This window comes from Sminthopsis crassicaudata, chromosome 6, assembly GCF_048593235.1.
Source record: "Sminthopsis crassicaudata isolate SCR6 chromosome 6, ASM4859323v1, whole genome shotgun sequence".
NCBI classification, from domain to species: Eukaryota; Metazoa; Chordata; class Mammalia; order Dasyuromorphia; family Dasyuridae; genus Sminthopsis; species Sminthopsis crassicaudata.
This window is the reverse complement of record NC_133622.1, coordinates 150,601,152-150,626,800: the sequence shown is the minus strand read 5'-3', so window position 1 is coordinate 150,626,800 and position 25,649 is coordinate 150,601,152. Positions and strand designations below refer to the sequence as shown.

Genomic DNA, 25,649 nt, shown 5'->3' with positions numbered 1-25,649 from the left:
AAACTTGTGTCTTTGAATTGAAGATTATGTGGCAGGTAATATGGAATAAGAATGATTGAAAGACCAGAAAGGTTTAGGTTGTGAATGTGAAACAGATGATTTTTATATAATTTTGGATGCAATGGGATGCCAGGGGAGTTTACTGAATAAAGAGGTGACATGGTTAGACCTGTACTTTGGAGAAATCACTTTGGTGGCTGAATGGAAGATGGATTAGAGTATGGAGAAACTTGAGGCAGGAAAACCCATCAACAGGCAACTATAATACTCTAGGCATGAAGTAATGAGGGCATGTACCAGAATAATGACTGTTAAAGGAAAGAAGGGGGAATTTTTGAGTGATGCTGCAAAGGTGAAGTCAATAAGCCTGGCAACATCTTGGTTATGGGGGGGGGAGAAGAAATAATGACTTCTGGATGACTTCTAAGTTAGGAGCCTGAGGGACTTGGAGTATGATATTGCTATCTACATTAATAATGAAAATAGAAGGTGGGTAGGACTTAAGAGGTATTGTGTTTGTTTTGTTCATGTTGAATTTAAGATGTCTACTACTCATTCATTTTAATTTTTCTGAAAAGCAGCTGAGGATTCAAGACTGGAAATCACCAGAGAGATCAGGGCAGGAAGAGTAGATTTAAGAATCGTCAGCATAGAGTTAGTAATCAAGTCCATAGAATGTTATGAGATTAGCAAATGAAATAATAAAGAAGGAGAAAAGAAAAGGACTCAAGCAAAATTGTGGTACCTCTATGGTTAGAGAGTGTGATCTGGATGAGAATCCAGCAAAGGAGATTTTAACCAGAGAGAAGATGGGTATGCAGGGGCAGGGGATGCTGAGGTATGAATTTCAGATTTGATTTCATTTTACAAAAAGATGAATTTCTGGAGATCAAGAAATCCAGGAAATCAGTTGTGTGAGAAATGAATAATATAGTCGGTTTGGGGAGATTTTATTTTTAATTCTTGAAATATAGTGTCCAGGGTTTTTTGTTATTATAATTTTAAGAACTCTTTCAATTCTTTAATATTTTTCTTTGGCCCATTTTGTAGTTCAGTTTTTGATGGTAGGGATTTTAAATTTCCTTCTGTTTTTTAATCTTTTGACATTTGTTCTAATATTTCTTGCTACTGGATTTGTTTTACTTTGTTCTAATTTTCAGGGATTCTTCTAACTCAGATAAAGATTGACACATTCTTTTCCTTGAGTTATTTTTTTTTTGTATATTTAGTTTCATTTCTTCTAGGTATCTACATAGTTGTTATAGAAAATCTATTTTCTCCTTTGAATCTCTGCTTGCCATTGCTATGGAGTTAGATGAGCAATAATTTTTAACATCAACTGGTGCTTGGTATCACATTCTGTTTTCTAAATTCTTATGTTTACCTGCTATGGTCAAGAATTTTCAGATTCAGAGTATAGGATATTTGTAACCCTCTCTGGAATCTTAAAACAGTATTTTAGAGATCACAGAACCTAAGTTTATGCTTTCCCAGTATAAGGGTTGCTGACTAACCACCAGATGTTTGATGTTCTTCCACAGGACTTTCAAGGTTTTCATTCTGGATTTTTTGGACCACCTCAGAGCTATGTAAGGTGTGCTACTTACTCTTCATGTCTCAAAACACAGAACCTTGTCAGGTACATCTTTCTCATCTCTGGTCATATTTATCCTTGATTTGCCTGAGGTGTCACATTTTCTATTACTTCTGGACTTCTGGATGACTTTTTGTGAAGATTTGGGGTGAATGATGACATTTAACATGGTTTCTCATTGGATTTCTTGAATATTATCCAGTCTGGGAATATATATTTGTTTTAAAATGCTCTAATTATCACATTTATCAACAGTTTTGGTAAATAGTATTTCTAAATATTGTTAGAATTGCTAAGTATAACCATTTTAATGAGAAAGACACTGTAATGTAGTGGAATCGCTCTGAATTTGAAGTCAGAAAACTCCAGATTCTTCTATCCTTCACTCGTCTGTCCAAGTTCACATTTGTGGTAGCCATGGTTATTTATCCATTTCATCCTCTGCCATATCTTTTTCCTTTTGTTTTCAAGTTTTCCTAACAACAAGGTCTTATCCAATGAGTGTACAAAGAGCAGGAATTACTATTATAAGGAATATAAGTACTATTATTATTAATTATGATGCTGATGAAAATTGTATTTGATCTGTCAGAATTTAAATGGAAATTCTTTTTTTATCTTAATATTGGGAAAAAACACAAGCCTTGTGTTTTTATGATTTTATGATATACTCTATCAGTAGCGCCCTATTAAAACTATAGGTGTTTGAAAGGGAGGAAATCTTTTTGTTTGAGAGAAGTAACTAATTTTAAAAAGCTGAATTTGAAAATCTCAAGTTATAAAGTTACAGCAAGTGCCTTAACATAGTATTATTTATTATTTTTATTATTTTTTTAATGAAATATTTGATATCACTGGTGTTGGGGGTACTCCAGAAGCAAACTCATCCTAAAACCATTGCTTTGAGAATTGTAGTCTCAGAGAATTTCCTTTGGTGCTTCAAAGCCCAGGATCATGAAGCCAATTATTGCTAGAGGAAGGAATAGGATCCAGATCTCCCTGAGTCTGAGGTCAGTCTTTTGTCCACTACATTCCTTTCCCACAAATGATCAGGGATACATTTATGTCATCATTATCTCCATTTTACAAATAAGGAAACTCTAAACCAGAGAGTTTAAGTGACTTGTCACATGACTGTTTTATGTTTTAGTGTCAAATGAGATTGAATTGTGGAACTTTAGAACGGAATGGCTTTAGAGACTGTCTAATCTAATTTTTTTTTTCATATTATAGTATATGAGGTAGAGGAACTAATAAGCTGAGTAAGATCATGTAGTTAATTAATAGTAAATTTGTAACTTAAATCTCAGTGTTTCTTTCCAGTAGATTACATGGTCTTTAGAAAATAATGGAATAGAGATATAATATTTATTTTCTTTAAGGAAATTAAAACCATTCAATTAATATTAAGTTGTTAGATTCAAAATGGTAATAATAACTTTACAAATACAATTTGTTGCTAAATACATGTAACTCAGCTATATTTTCACTAAACATAAAATATTTATTTAGATTTCCCGCAATGATTAAATTATATCTACTAAGAAACATAAAACTTACTAGAACAAAATAGAGGGACTTTAGGTATCACATCTTCCATTTTTTCTGTATACTTACTTTCAAGATCATCATTTCTGTTATCTCCATGAATCTGAAAAAGAATAATTTGATTTAATAGGTAATGATATTCATTTATTTTGATAAATCTTCATTGTTATATAATATATAGAGTATATGACAGGAAGGTTGTTACCTGGGGAAAAACAGAATCTCTTTTCAGTTTTTAATCAAATACTTCATCTTGCTTATTTTAGGGCTCTCAATGTGCCCTGTTCAATTAACCTCCAATTAAATAGTACAGAAACACATTATCTGTGACAACACATAATTTAAAAGCATCTATTCAACTGAATGAAAAATGAATGCAACTGTAACTATTCAGAGGACTGGTCTTATAATTTTGAAGAAAAGAATAAAGGATTTCTAAAAAAGATGCAGATGATTATGGGAAACATTATTTTCAAAATCTGATTATTCCTTTAAACTTAAAATACTTGGTTTACTTTTTAATGACACAGAAAGATGAATGTTAAGTCCATGTATGTTATATATAATATTTTCTCAATGAGCTTGTCAAGAGATTTGGTGAGTGGGTTGTCATATTTATCTTTCTGCAACTTCTGGATATAATTTCCACTGCATTTAAAGGAATTTATTGTAAAAAATGAAGATAAAATTGTCTTTGGAAGTCTTAAGCCTTACACATACTCAGGAGATTAAGTTTTTTTTTTTTTTTTAATAATCATGTCGGGTAACGTAAGTATTATTATTGCCCAATTTGCAGAAAGTAAAAATTAGACTTAAAGTGGTTAGGTTACTTGTCTAGAGTTATGCAGCTAGTAGATGCCACAGATCAGATATGAATTTAAATCTTTGACATTAAGTTCATTATGCCCTCCATTGCAGCTGATATAAATTATTCAGTTATGAGACATATAATAAATAGATAACATTTACCTAGTGCTTCAAAATTTATAAGACTATCATATATATTTTCCCATTTTACCCTCAAGATAATCATGTGAGATAAATACTATAATAAACGTTTTCATTTTGGGCAGGGTCTGTGAGGAGGAGGAAGAGGAAGAGGAGGAAGAGTGATAAGAGTTTTGGTAGAGGTCTCTGCTTGACTGGAAATAGACAGCCAAACTCCCACATATCACATTCTACTCTAGCAGAAATCTAAACAGTTCCATATCAAATAACAGTCAGAAATCTAATGAAAAACCGCATTAATGACTTCAACTCAAGAACTATACAAAAAGTCAACCAGAAATCCATGGCCATTAGGAAATAGGCCTTAGCAGATAAATAAATGCTAGCATAGGCCAATAACAATAGATTGAAGCATTCTGAACTTCAGATGCTGGAAAAGGCCTTAAAAATCCAGTATTGTGAACTTTAAAAATCTACAAATGCCTAAACATAGGAGGTAGAATTTATCATAAGAATCTAGTGGACCTGAGGTAAGAACATGAAGGGCCCATCACCTCACCCCAAATTATAATAACAAGAACAGTTTGGCCCTAGCACAAAGCTCCAAGTGAGGAATCAGGATTGGAGAAATGAACAAATCAAAGGGAAAAAAAGATCTAAAAATTATTGTTACTCTAATTTCATAACAACTGCAAGCAATAATTTTATAAAGGGGGAAAAGTAATTTTTTTCTTGAAATACAAGAATACCAAGAAGAAAAGAAGCAAAAATATTTTAAAAAATGAAATAAAAGCTTTTAATTAAAGACTTCAAAAGGGAATAAAAAGCTTATGGTAAATGTGCTAAATCCTACTTAAGTAAGAGAATCCCTGAGAACTAAAAGAGATCACATAGAAATCCACAACTCCACAAGAGGGAAAGTGATAATAAAAGAAACTCAAAAACATAAGAAAATTTAAGGTATCTGCTATCAAAAACAACTGACCTAGAAAAAAGGTAGAGATAAGAATCATTGGATTCCCTGAAAATTAATATAATAGTAAAATTGGACTTTTGCAAAAGCTTAGTACAGTCTTATAGAAGGGAAAACAAACCTCTAATAGTGAATTTTTAAGAATTCCTCATTAAAAACAATTTTAAAACTTTGAAATGCAAACACAAACATCAGGAGAAAACTAGAAACAAATTTATTTGAACAATTGGAAGGGATTTTATAAAAATAAGGGCCTAGCATTCTGATAGAATTGTCACTTCAGAAAGTTAAAGTTTTAAAAAGAATTAAGGAATTTAAATAGGACACACAGATAATCAGAACTAAGAGTAATCCTTTTCTGATGATTTTTAAGAGCAGAAAGAAAAGAGAAGTAATAATATTAGGCAGAATTTATTTAAGCATTCCAGGTAGACATATATAAGGACTATATAGGATAAGAAAACATGGATGTGCTGTGATCTTCACAGTCTGGAGAATGAGGTAAAGGTACCAAAGTATCAAAGTATTATAATGAAACTAAATTCACTTAAATACCATAGGATAATATAATTTGATATCAGAAGGGACTCTATAGGTTTAATATTTAAATGTTTCATTTTATAGATGAGGAAACACACAGAGAGATAATTAAGGTAGTGACTTAGGACAGGAGATGGCATAGTATAAAATAAGAAAAAAATAGAGATTATAAACTAAATATAGAAATTGTTTCATATGCCTATGTTTTAGCATTATAAGTAATATTTGTCCCTCAAAACCTGTTTTGCATATTTCATAAATTAATATGAGAATATAGGAGAAAAAAGAATTTGCATTCTTATTCTAATAATGACATGAAAGGTATTTTTAATTCAGTAAGAGATGTATTTACTTCAAAGCTTTTGAGTTTTGTTGTTGTTGCTGGTTTTTAAACGAAACTTGTACCATGTTCTTCACAAACCTAAAAGTGTTACTATGAGCAATAACTTTTAAACAAACTGTAATTAATGGAACCTTTGCATGTGCATATATACATATTTGTTTGTGAATGAGAAAGGGTTTGAATATGCTAAACATGAAACATAAATGAATCATTTTGCTCATGCCTAACAGTATATAGGAAACAGAGAAAAACTAAAAATTAATTCTAGAGGGACCTTCCATATAAATTTCTAGCTAGCAGAATGTGTTTATTATAGGAGGTAACTCTGCCCTATTTTAACCCTGAATAAATGTATAGACACTCATGTTAGCTAGGAAACAATTTCTTCAAGAAATGTGAATGATATTTATAGTAAAATGGTGACCTTTCCAGCAATTTTCATGCCTGATACCTTATAAGACAATCTTCTGATACATTTTTATTTTAAAATGTTACCAATGTTAGATGTTGATATTAATGAATATTGAATAAAAGCAATACTTACTTTAGTGTTAAATATGTAAACATCACAGAATAAGAGTCAATGTTGATCCTTCATGTCTAAACTTTTTAGCATGCATTATGTGATCTATAGAATGTTGTGGTCTCTTCATTACTTATTTTTATTGAAAACACAAATTCTGGAAACTGTGTTAGTCAACTGCCAACAAATCATTCCTTTACCTTCCCAGTCTTTCTCTAGCTTTCACTTCTCTATGTATGTCTTCTCCTGTTAGAATATAAGTTCTTTGGAGGAAAGGACTTTTATTTCTTTGTATTTTTTCTGCCTGACATAAACTTCTCAGCAGACATCCTGTTGCAAAAGCTACTATTAGATGCCTTTAATTAATGCAGTAAAACCCATGTTGAGATTAAGAAAAAAGAAGAAATATTTAATTCTTAAATATTTTTCTAGGAGTACATAAATCCTGATTTCCCTAATATCAGAATAGCTTTCTTAAAGCTGGGAAATGAACAATTGGAAAATATTTCGCTAATCAATGTACAAGAAAGTGCTTGGTTGTTTTGCCTTCGTAAATAGAGGTATAATTATATAAGTGGTAGACATTAAATGACGATTTTACTTTCTAATACAGATATGGCCTAAACCTCAAAATATCTAGGGAGAAAACTGTCTCCAAGACTTGGCATTTAATTATATATGTTGAGTTAATAAGAGTAAGAAAGCGAGGCTGATGCTATGATATATCAAATAAGATTACTCTTAGTAATAGTACAGACCTTAAAGATAACAAATGGTGAGACTAGTACCAATAAGTCTCCACATGACTTTTGGGAGAGCTTAGTATTGAGGAGAAAAAGACAGTTCTGGATTCAGAGGATTCAAAGGGATTCAAATCTCATCTCTATTACTAACCTTGTGACGTAGAACAACTCATTGAAGATTTTTGGGTTTGAGTTTTTATTTAGAAAATGAAAAGTTTGGACTAAATGAACTCAAATATCTCTCCAATTCTAAATCATTGTTCCTATGATTTTAATATCTTTCCATGTGGATGAGTTACATAATATGTCTTTATAATGATTGGTTTCTACAGTAATTGAGACTGATTAAAATATTGACTTCAAGTCAAATTTTTCAGAGTTTCGTAAGCCATGGATCTTAAAAAAATGTCTATCACTTATATAAGAATAGGGTACCATTGTATATAATGAGTAAGAAACTTGAAATGTATTCCTAGGGGATGACAATTTTAACTTTGCACTATAATTATACATTGACCTATATGAAAGCAATAGACTACAAAATCTGGGCTAACATTCCAGAGGAAGATAATGAAGTTTGTTCATACCAGCTGTCAAGAATCATGCATAATGTAACACCCCAGATGCTAATAACAGCAAAAATAAGGTCCCAAATTGTTTTTTAAGGACAGGGGAAGCTGATCTTTGATGCAGGTCCCAGTATGATTCCTTTGGCTCCAATTATATCTTTAAAGAGAGTTAGTTTTTCCTTTGGCCACACAGGAATATGAACTCAATGTAAGCTCAAATAACTTTTCACACTGGAAGTCTATATACCTTGAAAGTGAATCTTACATAGAACTTCTCTCCAATAGAGGTGAGGGACTAAATAGAAGTTGTATATGAGAGTGAGGGGAGCTGAAAGGATGATATAAGGAAAATGTCAACTTTGTCATGGATGTTGGGACAGTCAATGCACAGAATGTGAAAATTTATATACTCTATCTCTATCCAAGAATGGGAGGTAATGAGTATTCTCTTATCATATTTTGAATAAGAACAAGATGAGATTGTCTCATTTACACATATGATACTAATGACAAAGTTAAAAAGCTGCTTAAGTTCCATTTTTCTTTCTATTTTCTTCTTTCTTTTTCATGAAGTCCAATGCTCCTTAAATTGGAAGCAAGTAAAATAAACTGAATTAAGAAGAAATTGAAAATCAAGTGTAGAGTGCATTCAAAACATTCTCCTGACTAAAAAGGAGTTTACATTTTGAGGTTGGCAAGAAGAAATCACAAATTATCAGGTAATGCAGATGAAGACAGATTATGTAGATATTTGAAATACTGGACTTCATAGGTAATTTGGGGCTTCAAGTAATAGCAGAAATCAGGTCAGAAAGCATTTATTAAGAATTCATTATATGTCAAGCATTATCCTATGTGCTAATAATGCAAAGAGATGAAAAAAAGAAAAGAATCCCTATTTTCAGGAAGCAATGGGCAAGGGATTCTCAATGCATATGGAAAGTGATATTTTATGAAAATTAGGTAAGCAGTTTGAATTTATCAGAAATAAGACAAAAAGCTAATAGAAAAATGAATGACAGATAAGCTGAATTAGGTTGAAGAACATAAATGATTATCAACATATGAGTAGTAATGCAAAAATCATTATCAAGGGCAGGTATAACATTAACATGCTATTTTGTTGTTTGGCCATTTTGATAGTGTCCAATTCTTCATGATTCCATTTGAGTTTTCCTGGGGTTTTTCCATTTCTTTCTCCACTCATTTTACAGATGAGGAACTAAGGGAAAGTGGGTTGAATGACTTGCCCAGGGTCCCTTAGCTAGTAAATATCTGAGAATAGATTTGGACTCATGAAGATAAGTCTTCCTTACTCTAGGTCTGGCATTCTATCTCCTGCACCACCTAGATGCTCCATGCATTTAAAAGGAAACCACAGAGAGTAAGTTCAAAGTGCTTTTTGACTTTATGGAATGCTAGAAACTAAACAAAACAGTTTAAAGAGAGGTACTCTGGCATCAGGATCATCTGGGTTTAAATCTCATTTCTGACATATCAATTATATGATCATCAGTAATCATCAGTTCTCTGGACTACAGTTTCCTCATATTTCTTTTCTTTTTTTTTGCTGAGGCAATTGGGGTTAAGTGACTTGCCCAGGGTCACACAACTAGGAAGTATTACGTGTCTGAAGCTAGATTTGAATTCAGGTCTTCCTGATTTCAGGGCTGGTGCTCTATCCACTGCACTACCTAGTTGCCAAAGTTTCCTTATATTTCAAAGGAGAGGATTAATCTAGGTGGTCTTTCAGGTCATTTATAGCTCTAAATTTATGACCTAATGAAAGATTTATGGTAAACAAACAAAAACAGCTCCATTGCAACAAGATTTTTTTTTTTCAATCCAGACAAATGGTTGTTAAAGAAAAATTGGACATAAAATTTTCAACTAAATCCATAAATGTACCTAGTTTTAGATCCCTTTTAAGGCAGTTTTCAAGCTGCAAGATTTAGAGCTAGTTTAAAGGTAGACAAGCTATACTGAATGTTATGAGGAAGCTTTTTGTTAGCTTGTACCTGAGCCAAGGAAAGTCTCTGTGTCGGCCCTTAACTATCAAATGAAGAAACCACACATAGCAATGAAGTGCTAGAATTGTTGAGTCACAGTTGTAGTGCATCTCTTCATCTAATGGACTATAACAGCTGGGTTCTGAAATCTCATCCAAGCCATAAATGGAGAGCTCTCTGTGCAAACGTAGTAATTTCCTACTAAGACTATACTCAACTATTATTAGAAAATAAGTGTTATCTGATGAAATAAACAGCATGATTCTGTGGGCTTATGCGATTCCAATTTCATTTCTGATGAGGTTTTGAATCGCAAGTTGATTCATTTATGTTTACCAAACAGAATTAGAAAAATAAATTCTTAAGACATTGCAAAGATGAATTTAAAACACATCACCAAACAATAGATACAAAGATCAAGAATTTCTTTAAAAGGCAGCTAGGTGGCACAAATGGATAGAGCACCAGCCCTGAAGTCAGGAGGACCTGAGTTCAAATTTGATCTCAGGCATTTAACACTTCCTAGATGTGTGACCCTGGGCAAGTCACTTGACCCCAATTGCCTCAGGAAAAACAAAAACAAACAAATAAAAACTTCCTTAAAATATTTGGTGGGATGATAAGTGGACCTGGGGAATCAGATAATTTGAAGGTTAGTAGTTACCTAGTCCAATTCAAACCTTATAAAGCCCTTTCTCTGGAACATAGCTGGCATTCAGTTGATTCTTGAATAACTCTCTTGAGAGAGAACCTTTTTAAAGCAGTATAATCCACATTAATTATCAATTACATGTTTTGCAAATCTTTCCCTTTTCCTAATTTTGCCTTCTATGGTCAAACAGAAGAAGCCTAGACCATCATCCATGTGACAGTTTCAAATAATCTAAAGGTAGCTATCACTTTCCCCCTCAATATTCTCCACACTAAACACTCCCAGTTCCTTCAAATGGTTCCTTGATGTAAGTTCAATGCCTTTCATTTCCAGGTTATCCTTTTCTGAATGCTTTCTTAGATCAATATCCTTCTTTGGTAGCTAGATTTCTCACTAGCATTTGTGGGTTCCTATGGAAATAAGTGGGAAGAGGGAGGCAATAACTCATTCCAAATCAATTCAGAACTTAACGTATTTATTTCCAATCAGCAAAAAAAAAAAAAAAATTAAATAAAACAAAAAACTGGCACTTTCAAATATTTCATAAATTTTTCACAACTGTATTTTGAAGAAAGAAAAACTATATAGAAAAGGGAAGATAAACTATGACAAATTATCTAGTTTAAACTAACTGGATAGTATCTTGACATTAGAATAATTGGCTTTTGCAAGTTTTAAATCTATGATCCTTTAAAAGATGGCTAAAAAACAAGCAAAAACTCTGCATTACTGAAACAAGAATTATTTTAACCTGTGACTCAATGTAAAACTTAAAATAAGCAGCAGAAACAGGAATCTCAGGTTCTAAATCCAGGGTTTTCTTTTTGTATCCCACTACCTAATTTTAATGGGTTGGAAAAAAAGAAGTAAAAATAAGTCAGGAGCAATTTTAATTTTTATTTGTTAAGATGATCACTCTAATAGTTAAAAAAAGATTTAATTTAACTTTTTTAAAGTTAAAAAATAAAATTATAGTTGTCTCAAAAACTGATATGTAATACTGAAAACTCATTAAGAATAAAAGATTCTCCTCAAACCATCATTATAAATTACCATTCTCATTATCTTCTCACTTTCCTCCTTCATGTAACATTATTGTTCCCCTAACTCCTCTACTAGGGGTCAGATGTAAATATGTATCAAAATACACAGTAAATTCATGGCTAAGATATAATTTTGCAAGAGGCATTCTTCTTTACCATGATTTCTGGTATAATTCAAAACATTAAATACGTACATGATTGCTATTCAATGAATGTGGCAAGTTTAGACAAGGAATGCAGTTTCATTTGTCAAAGTAAGTCCAAATTAGAAGATGATAAAATTTAATTAAACTTTAATTGACTAACTTGAATAGTAGAATAAATCTGCTGAAAGTTACTGTGAAGTCTGGCTAGGGTAAATAAAATGAAATCTTTCTTTTTTTTCTGGTAGAAAAACACAAACTTTATTTTTCAAAAAAATTTTTTTCTCCTCATTGTATGTAAAATCAGAATAGAGGTGAATCAGTAATGCCAATGTGCTCACTTATGGAAGAAACCATTTTCTTCAGGCCCCAAATTTGAAAGGTCAGAAGTTTATAATCTTGAAAGTAAGTTATATTTAGTAATACTCACTATCAAAGTGCCTGGAATAGAGTTCTTCAATAAAATAAGCCTCATTCTTCATCCACTAGAAAGTATATGGGGTGTTCATTTAACTCTTAAGATCCAGTGATTTCTTGAACAAATTAAGACCAATTATAAAAATAAGTATTAACTAATAGTGGTCTAAAAGTAGCTGGATTAGTTTAATAAAAATTAAGAAGTTCACATAAAAGATTACTTTCTTTTTAGATTTCAGAATCTCAATTGTGGAGAAGTGAAGGTAGGGGAAGATGGTCCTGTGAATTGAGGTTTGGGGCATAAACATTGAAAGAAACGACATAGAAGATGGGAAATAAAGTTTCCCAATCAGGAAGTACTAGTCCACCCTCCCCCAGAACAACTTTACACTATGCTATGTTTAATTTCCAAATACAATCTTAGAAAAAAAGATTTAAGAAGTTATAATTTTAGGAGTATTAAAAAATCTTTTTTCTACATATCTTCCTAAAAATATCCTTGGTTACTATGTTCAGGGCAAATCTAACAGAAATGAAGTTTTTGTTAACTATCATAAAGAAATGTTGATTCTAGAGTTATTAATTTTTAACATTTTATATGTTTAAGACATTGATATAAGTATGAATGGGCTGCATTAATGAAATTATTATAATATACTTTTGTAAATGGAAATCATTGAACCCTCATTTAATTGAGGCTGAAACATATTAAGTGATTGTGCAGGGTCAGACAGCTAATAAATTTTTGAAGCAGGTTTGAACTACAGTTTTTAACGACTGTAATCCCAATTTTCCATTCATTGAATCATCTAGATCATTGAAATAGAATTAGGCATGACTGTTATCAAAATGTTTTGCATGACTATACATGTTTAACCTATAATGAATTACTTACATTCTCATTTGAAGGTTAGGAGGGGAGGGAGGAAAGGAAGGAAGTGGGAACTCAAAGTTTTAAAAACAAATGTTAAAAATTATTTTTATGTGCAATGGGGAAAAAGTAAAATAGTAAATAAATTTTAAAAATGAAATACTGAATTGGAAATGAGGATAATAGTGGGAACATTTTTTGCATGTTGTTGGAAAGAGAATCAATAGTGATAGCCAGAACTCATCCATTGTTGTGACATGTGATGGAACACTAATCTATTGCTGAATTTCACTTTGTTCTGCTTGCAGTGGCTGAGCAATGAACACAAAATACATACTCTACCTTGCATCCTCAAACTTTTTTTGGGCAAAGATCATTGGCAAAGACAATTTTTCCATTAAAAAAGTTGGCTTCTTAGAAAGATATGTAAATCATATCATTTAAAAATTTTCTTAAGCAAAAGAAGGCTTTAATTAACTCTCTCTGAAAAATTATGATTGTAGAAGTTCTTCTAAGATTGGCAATATCTATGAATTCTCTTAATAGTGTGTTCTATTTTATTCTTATGACCCTTGATGGCCTCTTTTTTCTCTCTCCCAGTTTACCCTCAGAAATGTAGATGACATTTTCTGTCAATCAGTGTCATATTCAGTGTCTTGCTCCTAAAAACACATGGAGTTAATCAGTGTAGTTCTGAATTGTCATAAATCTACTTCATTTCCTTCCGATTAATAGTTAAGTACCCTGAGTAAGCAACTGATGGATTCTTTTACTTGTAAGGAGTGAAAAGCCATCCGTAGCCCCAAAATGCCAGCCATGCAACAAGATGTGGTGTCAGCAGAGTGGGAAAAAATTATTGATGGGGCAGAATCCAAGAAGTGAGTAAAGAATTGTTGGGAAGACCAGCAAGTCAATACACTCAGACAAGAGCAAAAATGACCAGGAAATGGAATGTGGAATCCTAAGGAAAAATCAGCAACAATAGATATGAACTCCAAGCTAGAGGCTGAGAAGCGGTCATGGTTTACCTAGATCCTTAAAGGGGCAACATCAGAACCTGGGACCAATAATTTATGCACAAGTTACTATAGAAAACAAATTTCCAAGTCTGGAATTACTAATGGTATCTTTGAAGGGGTGACCCAAACATAAATAACTATATGTAGAGGCATAAATAACAGAGAGAGGCATATTATGTCAAATTGTCAATATGAAGATATATGAAACTGAAAAGTTAGGGTCCAGTGTAAGATTAAGAATAGGAACTAGGAACTATGTGAGATGCATCAGGAATTACACTAGCAATCTTTTACTTGTAATTTGGATCATTTGCTTTTCTTGCTTCTAACAGGAGGAAAAATGAATATTTTTGAAAAGTATAATTTTTAATATTTGGTTTGAATGATAAATACAATGAAAGATGATTCTCCTAAGAAGATCCCATCTTCTGGGGATAGTTAAACAGATGATAGCACAGGAATGTACTGGAATATAACTGCACCATTAAAAATGAAGAATATAAAGAGTTCAGAATATCATGAGAAAGAATTATGTACCAAATGTAGAGAATCAGGAAAAAAAATATATATACAGGGCAGCTGTGTAAATGGAAAGAACAAAAACATGAAATTACATGCCTGCATTAAATACAATCATGATTTTACCAAAAGTGGGAACCAGAAAAAAGATGAGAAAATGTACTTCCCCACTTTTTAGATGCAGGGCACTATGGATTTGAAACATTGTATTTTCACTCAATATATTGGCTACTGTTGCTAAACTGCATTTAAAATATATAATATATACATATATATGTGTGTATATATGCTTTACTACAAAGGATGGCTTGTCAGCAAGGAAGAGAGGAAAGGTATTTTTGGAAAGGAATATGAGAAATCATTTTTAAAAAGTTCCAAAAGAAAAAAAAAATTTTAGATTTGAAGGGAAAATAATAGGTTGCAAATAATAATAATATGTTGCAAACAGAAAACATCATTTTAATTTCAAATGAACATAGAAATACATAGGATTCTTAGTAATAACATTTAATTGGATAATATAAGCATAGGATTGAAAGGTGTCTGGCTTCCATTATCAGTTTTTCTCCCCCCAAAATAGAAAATTGAGAATTATCCTCATTTCATATCCAAAACTATTTTATCACTGAAACCTAGCTCTACCTCTTCATATGATTCCATTCTTGCCCATATCTTTCTGTACATGCTCCATAAAGAACTTACCTGCTCTCATTCACTTAATATTTGGTGCATATCTTAACAACACTGGGATTGACCATCTGATGCTATTATAATAGAGAAATAATTGATCTTTGTATGTATTTGCTTACATGTTATTATCCTCATTAGAGGGCAGGGACTGTTCCCTTTTTGTATTTCCAGCATTAAGTACAATGCCTGAAACATAGTAGGTGCTGAATAAATGTTTATTGATTGATTGATTGATTCATCTGACAATTAGGGAGAGCTGGGCTCAGGTTCTATATCCATTGCATGACACTAGACAAATCAATTAACCTTTCCATGCCCTTGGTCACGATAATTATAAGTCACAGAACAGTTGTTGATATGCATGAGGACAAAAATATTCCTCATCTGAGCTCCCTACAGTAATGAAATTCCAGGTCCAAACAAGTCTTCTAACTTGATGGATATAAGGAGAGGCCTTGCTGCATTCCTATATACCATATCAAAGCAATAAGTAAAGAATGTAAGTTGCCATTTTAAAGGGATATTTGAAGTTTGCAGACTGGGTCAGGTAGAATGTCATATTTTATCTCTTGCCTTCTTAGATCATTTGATTTTCCTGTGTGCATTAATCTTGTATTCAGTTTCTTGCTTCCATCTCAGTTCCTTGGATTCTGGTACTTTGAAGAAACCTTCAAGCTGACCTAGAGTGACTTTTCATTTATACTTGCTTGAATTGTATTTAGATTAGTCCCTTAAATAGCTTTGACTATTGGCATTCTTATATTCCCCGTCATAAGAGATATGACAGTATTTATTAATTTCCTAAAGTATGCTTCAAATGACATTGATAGGTTGTTGCCATGGGCCAAGTTTCCATCAGGGGGCTCCAGAGGCTAAAGAACTATCAGCAAGAATTGAATGATATCTCAATGGGCCTGGGTCAGTGCGAGGCACATTTGTCAATTTATAAGAAGGCAACTCTTGGTATGGCAACAATTTGTAGTTTGACTATTAAGAGAAAGCAACCAGGGCAGTGTCTATGGGGCAGATGGAGGGACAGTCAAAAGACATTCAAGCATTCCTAGATTTAGGTATTTAGGTACCTCCACTAGTCGTTTCAAGGACCGGGGTCTAGGATGGTCTTTGTCGCATTTCAGTGAGTGAACTGGCTGTTTATTGAACCTCCTTTTACTCCAGAGGGATACAATCCTCTATTTTACATTATGAAGGGATTCTTAAAGAGGCCAATGATATTGCCTGCCATTGCCCTTTGAAATAACATTGCAAATGCAAAAATATGCTAGCTTTAGTAGGAGCAAACAGTAAAATATGCCAGTTCTTCATGGAAATATATGAAACTTCTTAGGGAATAACAATATTCTGCCTAATTTGTGATGGGTAGGCTTGTCAATACTCAACCACAATGAATTAGTCTATGAATACATGGCTTCTGATCTTCCTTATTTATCTGCCAAAATGTGTGTAACTAATCTTACCCTTAGTCTTGGCCAAAGTTATGATCCATCCCCCAGCATTTTTCTAGTTCATGCACTAGGAACACCTTACATAATAGGATGAAAGAGAAGAAAATAATTCACTTCAGACAGCTGAATATGAAGTTTTCTATGAACTTAATTTGGAGTCCCAGAACTTGATTTTTTAAAAATATTTCTTTCATAATCATATGCATTTTAAAATATTTTATTTTATGAATTTCAAAATAGTCTCTCACATGGAAGTTACAATTCAAAGTACTCAATGGGAGATTCTAGTTCTGCACTTGACAATTCTTTCCTTTTCTTCAGGACAGAGGAAAACTTTTTAGAATCAATGTAAGACTCCAATGGCCTAGGAAAAGGACTACTCAGGCAGGTTTCTGCAACAGTTCAGAAAAATAGGAGTTGACATGGCCTTCAGGTTGGGTAATTTGTGCTAGCACTACTTCAGGAAAACCAACATATTTGTGCTAAACATGGGATTACCATACAGACCAAGATAGAAGAGCTTGCTACAATGGTACAGAGAGGGCAAGGTTTCATAAAAGTTATAGTCATTGATCCCACGTTTTCTTCTGAGAAGAGGCCCAAAGGCTTCAACAGAATACCAAAAGGGTACATTATATTTTTAAAAACCTTATAAAGAAAGACAACTTTGAAAGACTCTAGGACAGATTAATAAAATAAAAAACAGTGCTTCCAGAGGACTGAATATGAAGCACACTACTCTCCTCCTGCCAAAGAGGTTACAAAGCAGAAATTAGTGGGGTTTTTTTGATTACATAAATTAGTAAGAAAAAAATTTCTTTTTAAAATGTTCACAAAGGTGTGTATAGAATATGTATATAGTTCTTAGTAGTCAAAAATATAGAAAGAAAAACAAAAATATTAAAAGATTTAAAAGATTAAAATGATTAAAAAAAGATTAAAAAATTAAAAAGAAAATAATTTCCTACTGTTTAATTATTAAAGGGAAACATACTCCTGGGGGCTCAAGATCTATAGTGTTAGAAATATGACCACTCCCAAGTTGGTATCCTTAGAATTCAAAAAGAAGAAGTAGTAATAGTTATCATTTCTTAATATCCAGCCGGTTAAAGTGAATGAGTTTTAAAAGTGAAAGCAATAAGGTGCTATGTTTACATAGTCAATGGCATAAGAATCTCATTAGACTACTCTAGGCTTCAAAATATTAATTCTCTCAGAAAATGTAACTGGTCCTGGCTACTCTAAGATTGCATCCTCTAACTTGCCAACTTGCCTCATCTATATTCTTTCTTGGGGTCATGAAGCCATGGTATCCTCTACAGAGAGATCCTGTAACTGGTATACTGTTTTTTCTTTCTTCTTAATCTTTTTGTATAAAGTTTACATAGGGATGCTCTGGAGGTTCCTGATTTTGATAATCCAACTACTTTATCAATTTACTCCCCTTTTCTGGAAAAAGGAATTGTTTTCATCAGTGTTAGGTGTAGAAACCTAAGTCCAAGGTATGTTCCTGTCAAATGTGAATCTCAATTATGATTTCTGGAAAATATTTTTTAAAAAGTATATTTTGCTGATGATAGATATTGGCATCATTGTTAAGTCATATGTCTCATTTAATAAATACTTAATGAGAGGCTACTAAATGTATTGGGTATTTTCAACAAGGAAAATATAATTAGGGTAAATTTGTATTATCAAAGTAAATCATTGCTCATATTTTAAGTAATTTGATCTGTTATCAGTAGTCTTCAATATAGACTATATCTGTTTTTCAAGGACTAACCTAGCCAAGTATAGGGAAGCCTGTTGCCAATAGTTTGGCAAACTTGATAATGAATTCTTTGGATACTGCGATCCATAAAACAAAGACACATATAAATTATCCTTGACTCTTGTTTAGCACTTTTTTTTGCTTCTGTAGTAACAATGGTAGAGTAGTTATAAAGGGAGCAGGGATGAGAATCAAAATTTTTACTCCATATACAAATATTAAATTTGTTATTGATAATCCAAATATGAAATCCTTGAACAGAGACTACCATTTGGTCACACATGTGAGGATGCTGAACATGAAACTGGAAGACAAAAGAAAGTGATAGCTAAGTAGGTGAAAATCTCATAGGTCCTTATTGGAAAGGTAAATAGAAGAGTTGGTGGAATTAATTTTATCAAGCATCTAAATGTATAAAGAAATATGATTTCATGTGATAATTTACCATTTTGTGTTATAATACTAATGATAAACATTTGTAGAAAGACTAAAATAAAACAGTTGCAGTTTATATGCCAAAATTGCTTATAAAAGAGAAGGAAGGAAAAGAATTTTGTGAAAACTCAATAAGACTTCCAAAATAAAATTAACATTTATTTTAATACTTCATGATTTCAATGTAAGTATGAAAAATGATTTATAATTGATGTGGAAATTATGTCTAATTTAGTCATCTGTGTACAGGAGATAACTAATTTGTTATGAATAGATATTAAAAAAGGAGGAAATTAGAGGAAAGAATAAAATAAAAAGATATGAATGGAAGCAATTCCCATTTCCATTATTTAAATAAGTTATCCATGTTGAGAACAATGAGAAACAAATAAAAGAATAGACATGGACACAGATTATAATTTCCTAAGGAATGTTAATTGATGTACATTGATAACCACAGCAAGGTGACTAAAAAAAGCCTACAAGCTATCTTAGTTAGCAAGCACCTCATTTCCCTACTAAACATAAAGATATATGGGATATATGGCAATCAAGAGAAACAGCTCTTTAGAATATAACAAACGTATTTGTATAATCTTATGTAAGAGAATGATCAAAGAGTATGAGAAGCAGAGACAGAGATTATACCTGGGTTTTTATTGACTTTGGGAACTCCCAGTTATCAGTGTAAATTATTACTGCTTTTGAAACTTATGGTGTTAGAAATTTATCTAGAGCACTGAGAGGTAAAATGATTTGTCTGGCTCCACACGAGCAGTAAATGTCAGGGGAAGGACTCAAATCCAAGTGATCTAGTACTAAAGCTTGCTCTCTACCCATATTATACCTTTTGTTAGCACATGAAAAAATATCATTTCTTAAAATAGTGAAGAAATAGAAACAATTTTTTAAAAATTATCACAAAACATGGCAAGAGACCCAACAAGGAGAAATCATACCAAGTAAATTCAAAGAATATGACAAACCGATCCAAAATGATTCATACAATAAACTTTTTTCAACAATGATGGAAGAATCACCTCTTTAAGACTGTGACATAATCTTGTTGAAGATAACAATGGACCATAATTCAGCAAGATATTCTATTTTGAGATACAAAACAACAGAAAATTATTGTTTCCAACAGTCTAAAACAGTGGTCTCTCACCATCAGCACAACGTTCTTGAGTTCCATGCCATGCCATTAAGCATAATTACTCGTGATTTACTTATACTACAGTATTAATAATTATGAACATTTCAAAAGTCAAGGAAGCAGCCTATGTGGATATCATGGTATTTTCATCTTTGTTGTTGTTTGCTTGCTTATTTTTTTCTTTCTCATTTTTCCCTTTTTTCATCTGATTTTTCTTGTGTAGCAATATAAATGTAGAAATATGTTTAGAAGAACTGCACATGTTTAACTTATATGGATTGCAAAGAGAGCAGGTCTCCAAGTCAGAAAGACCTGCTTCCAAAGCCCATTTCATTTTGTGACTGGAGGAACACAGGGGGTGGACAGTAGAAAAATCATCCCTTCTCTATCTACCCTTGAGAGTTCTAAATATATGAATTGCAAAGAGGATGCCAACCTGCAGTGGCACAGAACGTTTAGTCACAAAGGACTTCTCTGTACCAAGGAATCACAGATCGAGTGATCCACATGATAAAGCTTACATTAAACACATTTGATATCATATTGAAGAGCTGATGCTCAAGGTATCTAAAAGACAGTGTAATTAATAAGGCATGTAAATAAATCCATGTACTTTATCATTATCAATTAAAGGAAAAATAAATAAGAAGATACATGTTGTTACCTTATACACTTTCTCTCCTATTTCCTCAAAATATTTATGATACTATGTATAGATACATGTTTTCAGGGGTAAATAAGTTTCACGGTGGATAGATTGCCAGGCATGAAGTCAAGAAGACCTGAGTTCAATCCAACCTTAGATACCTACTAGTTATATGACCCTGGCTAAATCACTTACCTCTGCCTTCCTCACTTTTCTCACTTTTAAAATGAGCTGGAGCAAGAAACGTCAAATCATTCTCTTGTCCAAGAAAACCCCAAATAGGATCATGAAGAGACTGAAATAGCTGAACCACTTCAGGGTATCTTTTTTAAAGGTATGAAAAGAGAATAGGCAATATTCTATTGCAGACTACATTTTTATAATTATACAACCCATTCAGAGAATACAAAATCCCTCTGCATTCATTGTTTATTGACTATTCTATTCAATTTCACAAATATTTATTAAGCTTTTACCATTTACCAATTAAAAGAGGGAGAACTCTGTAATTAAGAAGTGATAGAGAAGTCATCCTGTAAAAAATGGGATTTTAACTGGGACTTAAAGGAATCCAGGGAGATTAGTAGTCAAAAAAAAAAGAGGGAGAGCATTCGAGACAGGATGGACAATTACAGAAAAAGTCATATAAAATGACCTTGCAGTTATCGTTTGTTGACTATAAAAACTATTTGATTTACTGGAGGAAAACACCTCCTTCAAAGAGAACTTCTCCTATGAACCTATCAAAATTATACAAGATTTCTTGAAACATGTAGAAATAGAGATCACTCTGTTCAATGATTATTCTTATTGATGTCAGAGGAGACATGCAATAATGAGAAGTAGTGTTCTCCTAATTACTGGGGGCTCACTACATTGAGGTATTCCAGCACCAACATTATCTTCCTCACGTGATACCTTGCTATACCTACCCCTGAACCCATCTAAATATGTGCCCACTTTATACTTTGGGAGCTTGTTGATTGATGAAAGCTTACTATATCTATTAAGTATAACCATCTGATTGCTTATTTTCTATGTCATATGTACACAAATACAGGTATCTCATCATCTTTTCTACTTCTTATTTTGAGAATAGTAACCAAATCTTAATTACCCAGCAAATGAATATTACTTCTGGATGCAAAGGGTATATCAGCTAATTACCACTCACTATCCCTGACATTTTGCCCTTCCCTGATCAGCATTTCTTTATATGAGTTATTCACCCTCCTTCTCATTAAAATGTAAACTCCTTAGGCATAAGGATTACCTTTTTCTTGTCTGTGTATCTACAGCACTTAGTATAGTGGCTGGCACAGAATAAACATTTAATGGATACATCTTCATTCCAATGAGTTTGACAAAGATGATTGTGGAATGTCTACCACAGAGTGCATATATTTAATTGTGTTGATTGCATTAAGCCCCAAATTATTCAAAATCTTAGCCTATCTCTAATGTTAAAACCATATCTATGAAAAATACCTATTGTCCAGACTATGGTATGCAGTTTGAATAAATATATATTTATGTATATAAATCCCACAGAACTGGTCCATTGGTACCTATAATTTAGTCAAACACTGTTAATGGATGATCAGCTAGAATTAGAATTGAGCAGAAGAAGATCAACAACTTGGATTAGCTTATGAAAACTATACCTTGTGCTATGTTTCTTTCAAAATCAGATCCATTTAAAAATTAAACTCTTGTAGTGATGCCACATTGCTGATATACATGATAGGATATAACACATTACCATAGAAGAATTATGCAAGCAAAGGGTTGCAAAATATGTCATTTCAAAAACCCATGACCAGAAAAGAAATTGGGTTGATCATATATTGAGAAAGAGGGATAGACAAGTGGTGGACTTCACTGTTATTCACACAATGTCAAGAGATCTTTAGAACATTGCCCAGTATGTGAGATGGATCTCCTTTGGGTAGATTATGGGAGTATGTCATTGTCTTTGCACAATAATGACACTTGGATCCATTGAAGAGTGTTGGAATTCCAAACTTTCAAATATCCTAACAGAAACTCAGACAAAGCTAACCCTTTCATGAACTGACTACAGGCAAACATTTATGTCTTTTAACATTTTTATGCCTAACAATAGACACACACACACACACACACACACACACACACACACACACACACATATATATAATGATGTGCCACAAATTATCAATTGCTCTTCCATATAGTCCATATTAGCTAGTTTATTATTATTTATTGTAATAGTTATTATAATATAATTAACATTATAGAGGATTCATTGGAAGGACTCCAGAGTTTAGTATCTATGAATCAAATGGGCTGTCACAACTAATAATTTATGTCTTGTATTTACAACTAAAAGTATGGTAAAGTATGGTAAAGTATTATATCTCTACTTTGTCACAAGATATATAATAATAATTTATTGCTTTCTATGATTTGTGTCCTTTAATTTCCTAAGGCAAACATGACGGACACCATTTTCTCCTGATTTTTATTATGCCAAAAGGAATCTGTGAAAATTCCAAGTCAGACAGATGTTTATTTCAATTTTAGGGAATATTATGAAATCACTTACAATGCCAATAAGGCAAAACAGTCAAATTAATTTCTGCCGCTTTTTCAAGTTGAACAAATTGCATTTTTAAAAAGGCAAATAAAAACATCACTGCAAGTGCTATAATTTTCTAGATACTTTTAAACTATCACCTGAAAAGAGCCAGAGACATTGCTACAAGAAGATCTGGATATATAGAAAGAGATAGCAAGCAGCCAAGACTGAGGGTCTTCAGGACTTAATTTTTCCATGGGATTTGGATAAGAAACTCAAAGACTTCAACCCAAATCATTTGAATAATCAAAGGAATGTGAAGTTCACTTTGTAAGAGAAAAAAATGGGATGGGTCTGGATCAGGACAGGGAACATAAAAGCTGCAGGAGCTACATTGGAAGGGTGGGAGAGAGCATTTTGTAGAAGTAATTTGGGTAACGGGTCATTTTGAAACTCTTCTAAAACTCCTAAAATCCTTAATCCAAACAGGGGGACCCAAGTGTTTAGGTCTTTCTAGTTCTACTGGGTCTATCCCGACTCTACTTATTGAAAATAAAGACAGAGAAGTACTGGAATTCTGAGTCCACAGATATCTGAAGACTTTCATTTATAATAGGAATTCACATCCTTTAGGAAGGGGCACAGATTAGATTACAAAAGTATAGGACATAGACAAATGGGAAAGGGTAAGGAGTTGGTACAGAAATCACCTCTTCACCAAACTCTTTCAAACTTTCCCCCCTTATTTTGCTTCTGACTTTTTACCATACCATATAATAAAGAAAAGGCTATACTGATTTCTCAGAGTTTTGTTTGTTTGTTTGTTTGTTTTGTTTTGTTTTGTTTTGTTTTTTTGCTGAGGAAATTGGGATTAAATGACTTGCCTCAGCCCACATAGCTAGCAAGTGTTAAATGTCTGAGACCAGATTTGAACTCCTGACTTCAGAACTGGTGCTCTATCCAATGTGCCACCTAGCTGCCCCAGAGATTTCTAATGTAGTGGTGTTAATTGTTTAAGAAGATATGATCTCTGTGGAGAGAGATAAATATACACAGGTTTCTTTTTTTCTTTTTTTTTCTGGATCCCCAATGTCTAGCACAGTGTCTTCCTTGCATACAGCAGATGTTTAATAAACATGATTTCTAAGGATATCTTCAAAATTGTATCTTTTCCTAGGAAGTCAACAGAACTGGCATTTTAGTAGGATGAAGAGAGAAACCTATCTCTGTCACCCTTTTTAGGGAAAGCTGAATAATCCATTCTAAAGATTTATTTTTGAAAAAGGAAGCAGCTGTTGGCTTCCAGAACTCTTTGAAGAACAAATCCAACAAGTCCATCTGGGTGAAGAAACGCTGAGATTCAGGTAAGTGTCCTCTCCTAAGTAAGGGATATCATAGATGGAAAATAGTGAACAAGGATCTCTATTGCACTGAAAAAAAGGATGTCTAGTTTCTGAATACAAGCCAGGCTTGTTATTATTGAAATCTAAAAGAAAACTTTGTTTTCAATTGTTAAACAGTTAGGCTTGACTTTTAAAGAAGAAACAAATTTCCCCTTTCTTGATTCACACGCATTACAGACAGAAAATAATTTAAAGTATCATTTAAAAATGTTTCCACAAAATAGAATAAGGAACATTTTGTTGAATGTTAGCACTGTTGTTCTACACCATGTCCAAGTCCCATACCACCAAGCTTGCTTTGTTTTGCTTTTTATTGTGATGAAGCATACTTCCTTTGATAAAGTATTTCAGATTTCATCAATTATTTAGCAAAGCAAATTGTTGCTAACACAGGGCAGATGGTTGGGCTCTCACCAAATAGTAGCAGATAGGATAAAGTACAACTATGTAGAAAAGCAAAAGGATTTTTAGTGGATTGAGTCACAACATTCACAGAAACCATCCAGATGTTTCCTTTTTTGCCAGGAAAAACACATGTACTTGTGTCGGTAGAATTTCTGACAACAGCCTCTAAGCTGTTCACAATCTATTAGGTAAAGGCAAAGCTTCAGAAAGTGTCTTATTCTTTAATTTGCATTCAACTAAAATACAAATATATTCAGATTTCAAATTTGACACAATATTCCCTCGGTTCTTTTTATATTTTCCTTTGTAATCTCCATCTTGATTTCAACAATTTGAAAGCATTGACCATGAATGTTGGAATGGACCTTGGAAATTATCTCCTTCCACCTTTCTCTTTATTAGTGAGGTATCTCAGGTCCAGAGACACTGAGTGATGTCAGGGTTACATAGCAAATTAGCTGACAAAGTCAGTACTAGAAACCTCTTGGTTTTCATTCCAGTACTCTTTCTGTCAAATCTTGCCTTTATTAAAGGTCATTCTGATTTCTCAGAAACTCCTTGATAAGAGTATAAATGGTGTTTTATACTGCTTAAGAAGGCATTTTTCTCTTCTGAGTGAGGAAAAGGAAATTGGAGAAAAGTAGCAAATAACAATTATTGCAAAAG

General features: G+C 32.7%; 1 protein-coding gene across 1 annotated transcript in view; it reads right to left on the bottom strand.

Moving 5' to 3' along the window:
* Window positions 1–25,649, bottom strand: part of BANK1 (B cell scaffold protein with ankyrin repeats 1) — a 388,904-nt gene that overhangs the window by 69,516 nt on the left and 293,739 nt on the right. The window contains exon 8 of the mRNA XM_074275760.1: window positions 3,212–3,245. Within this exon, the coding sequence (XP_074131861.1) occupies window positions 3,212–3,245 (34 nt within the window). The remainder of the gene's footprint in view (window positions 1–3,211; window positions 3,246–25,649) is intronic.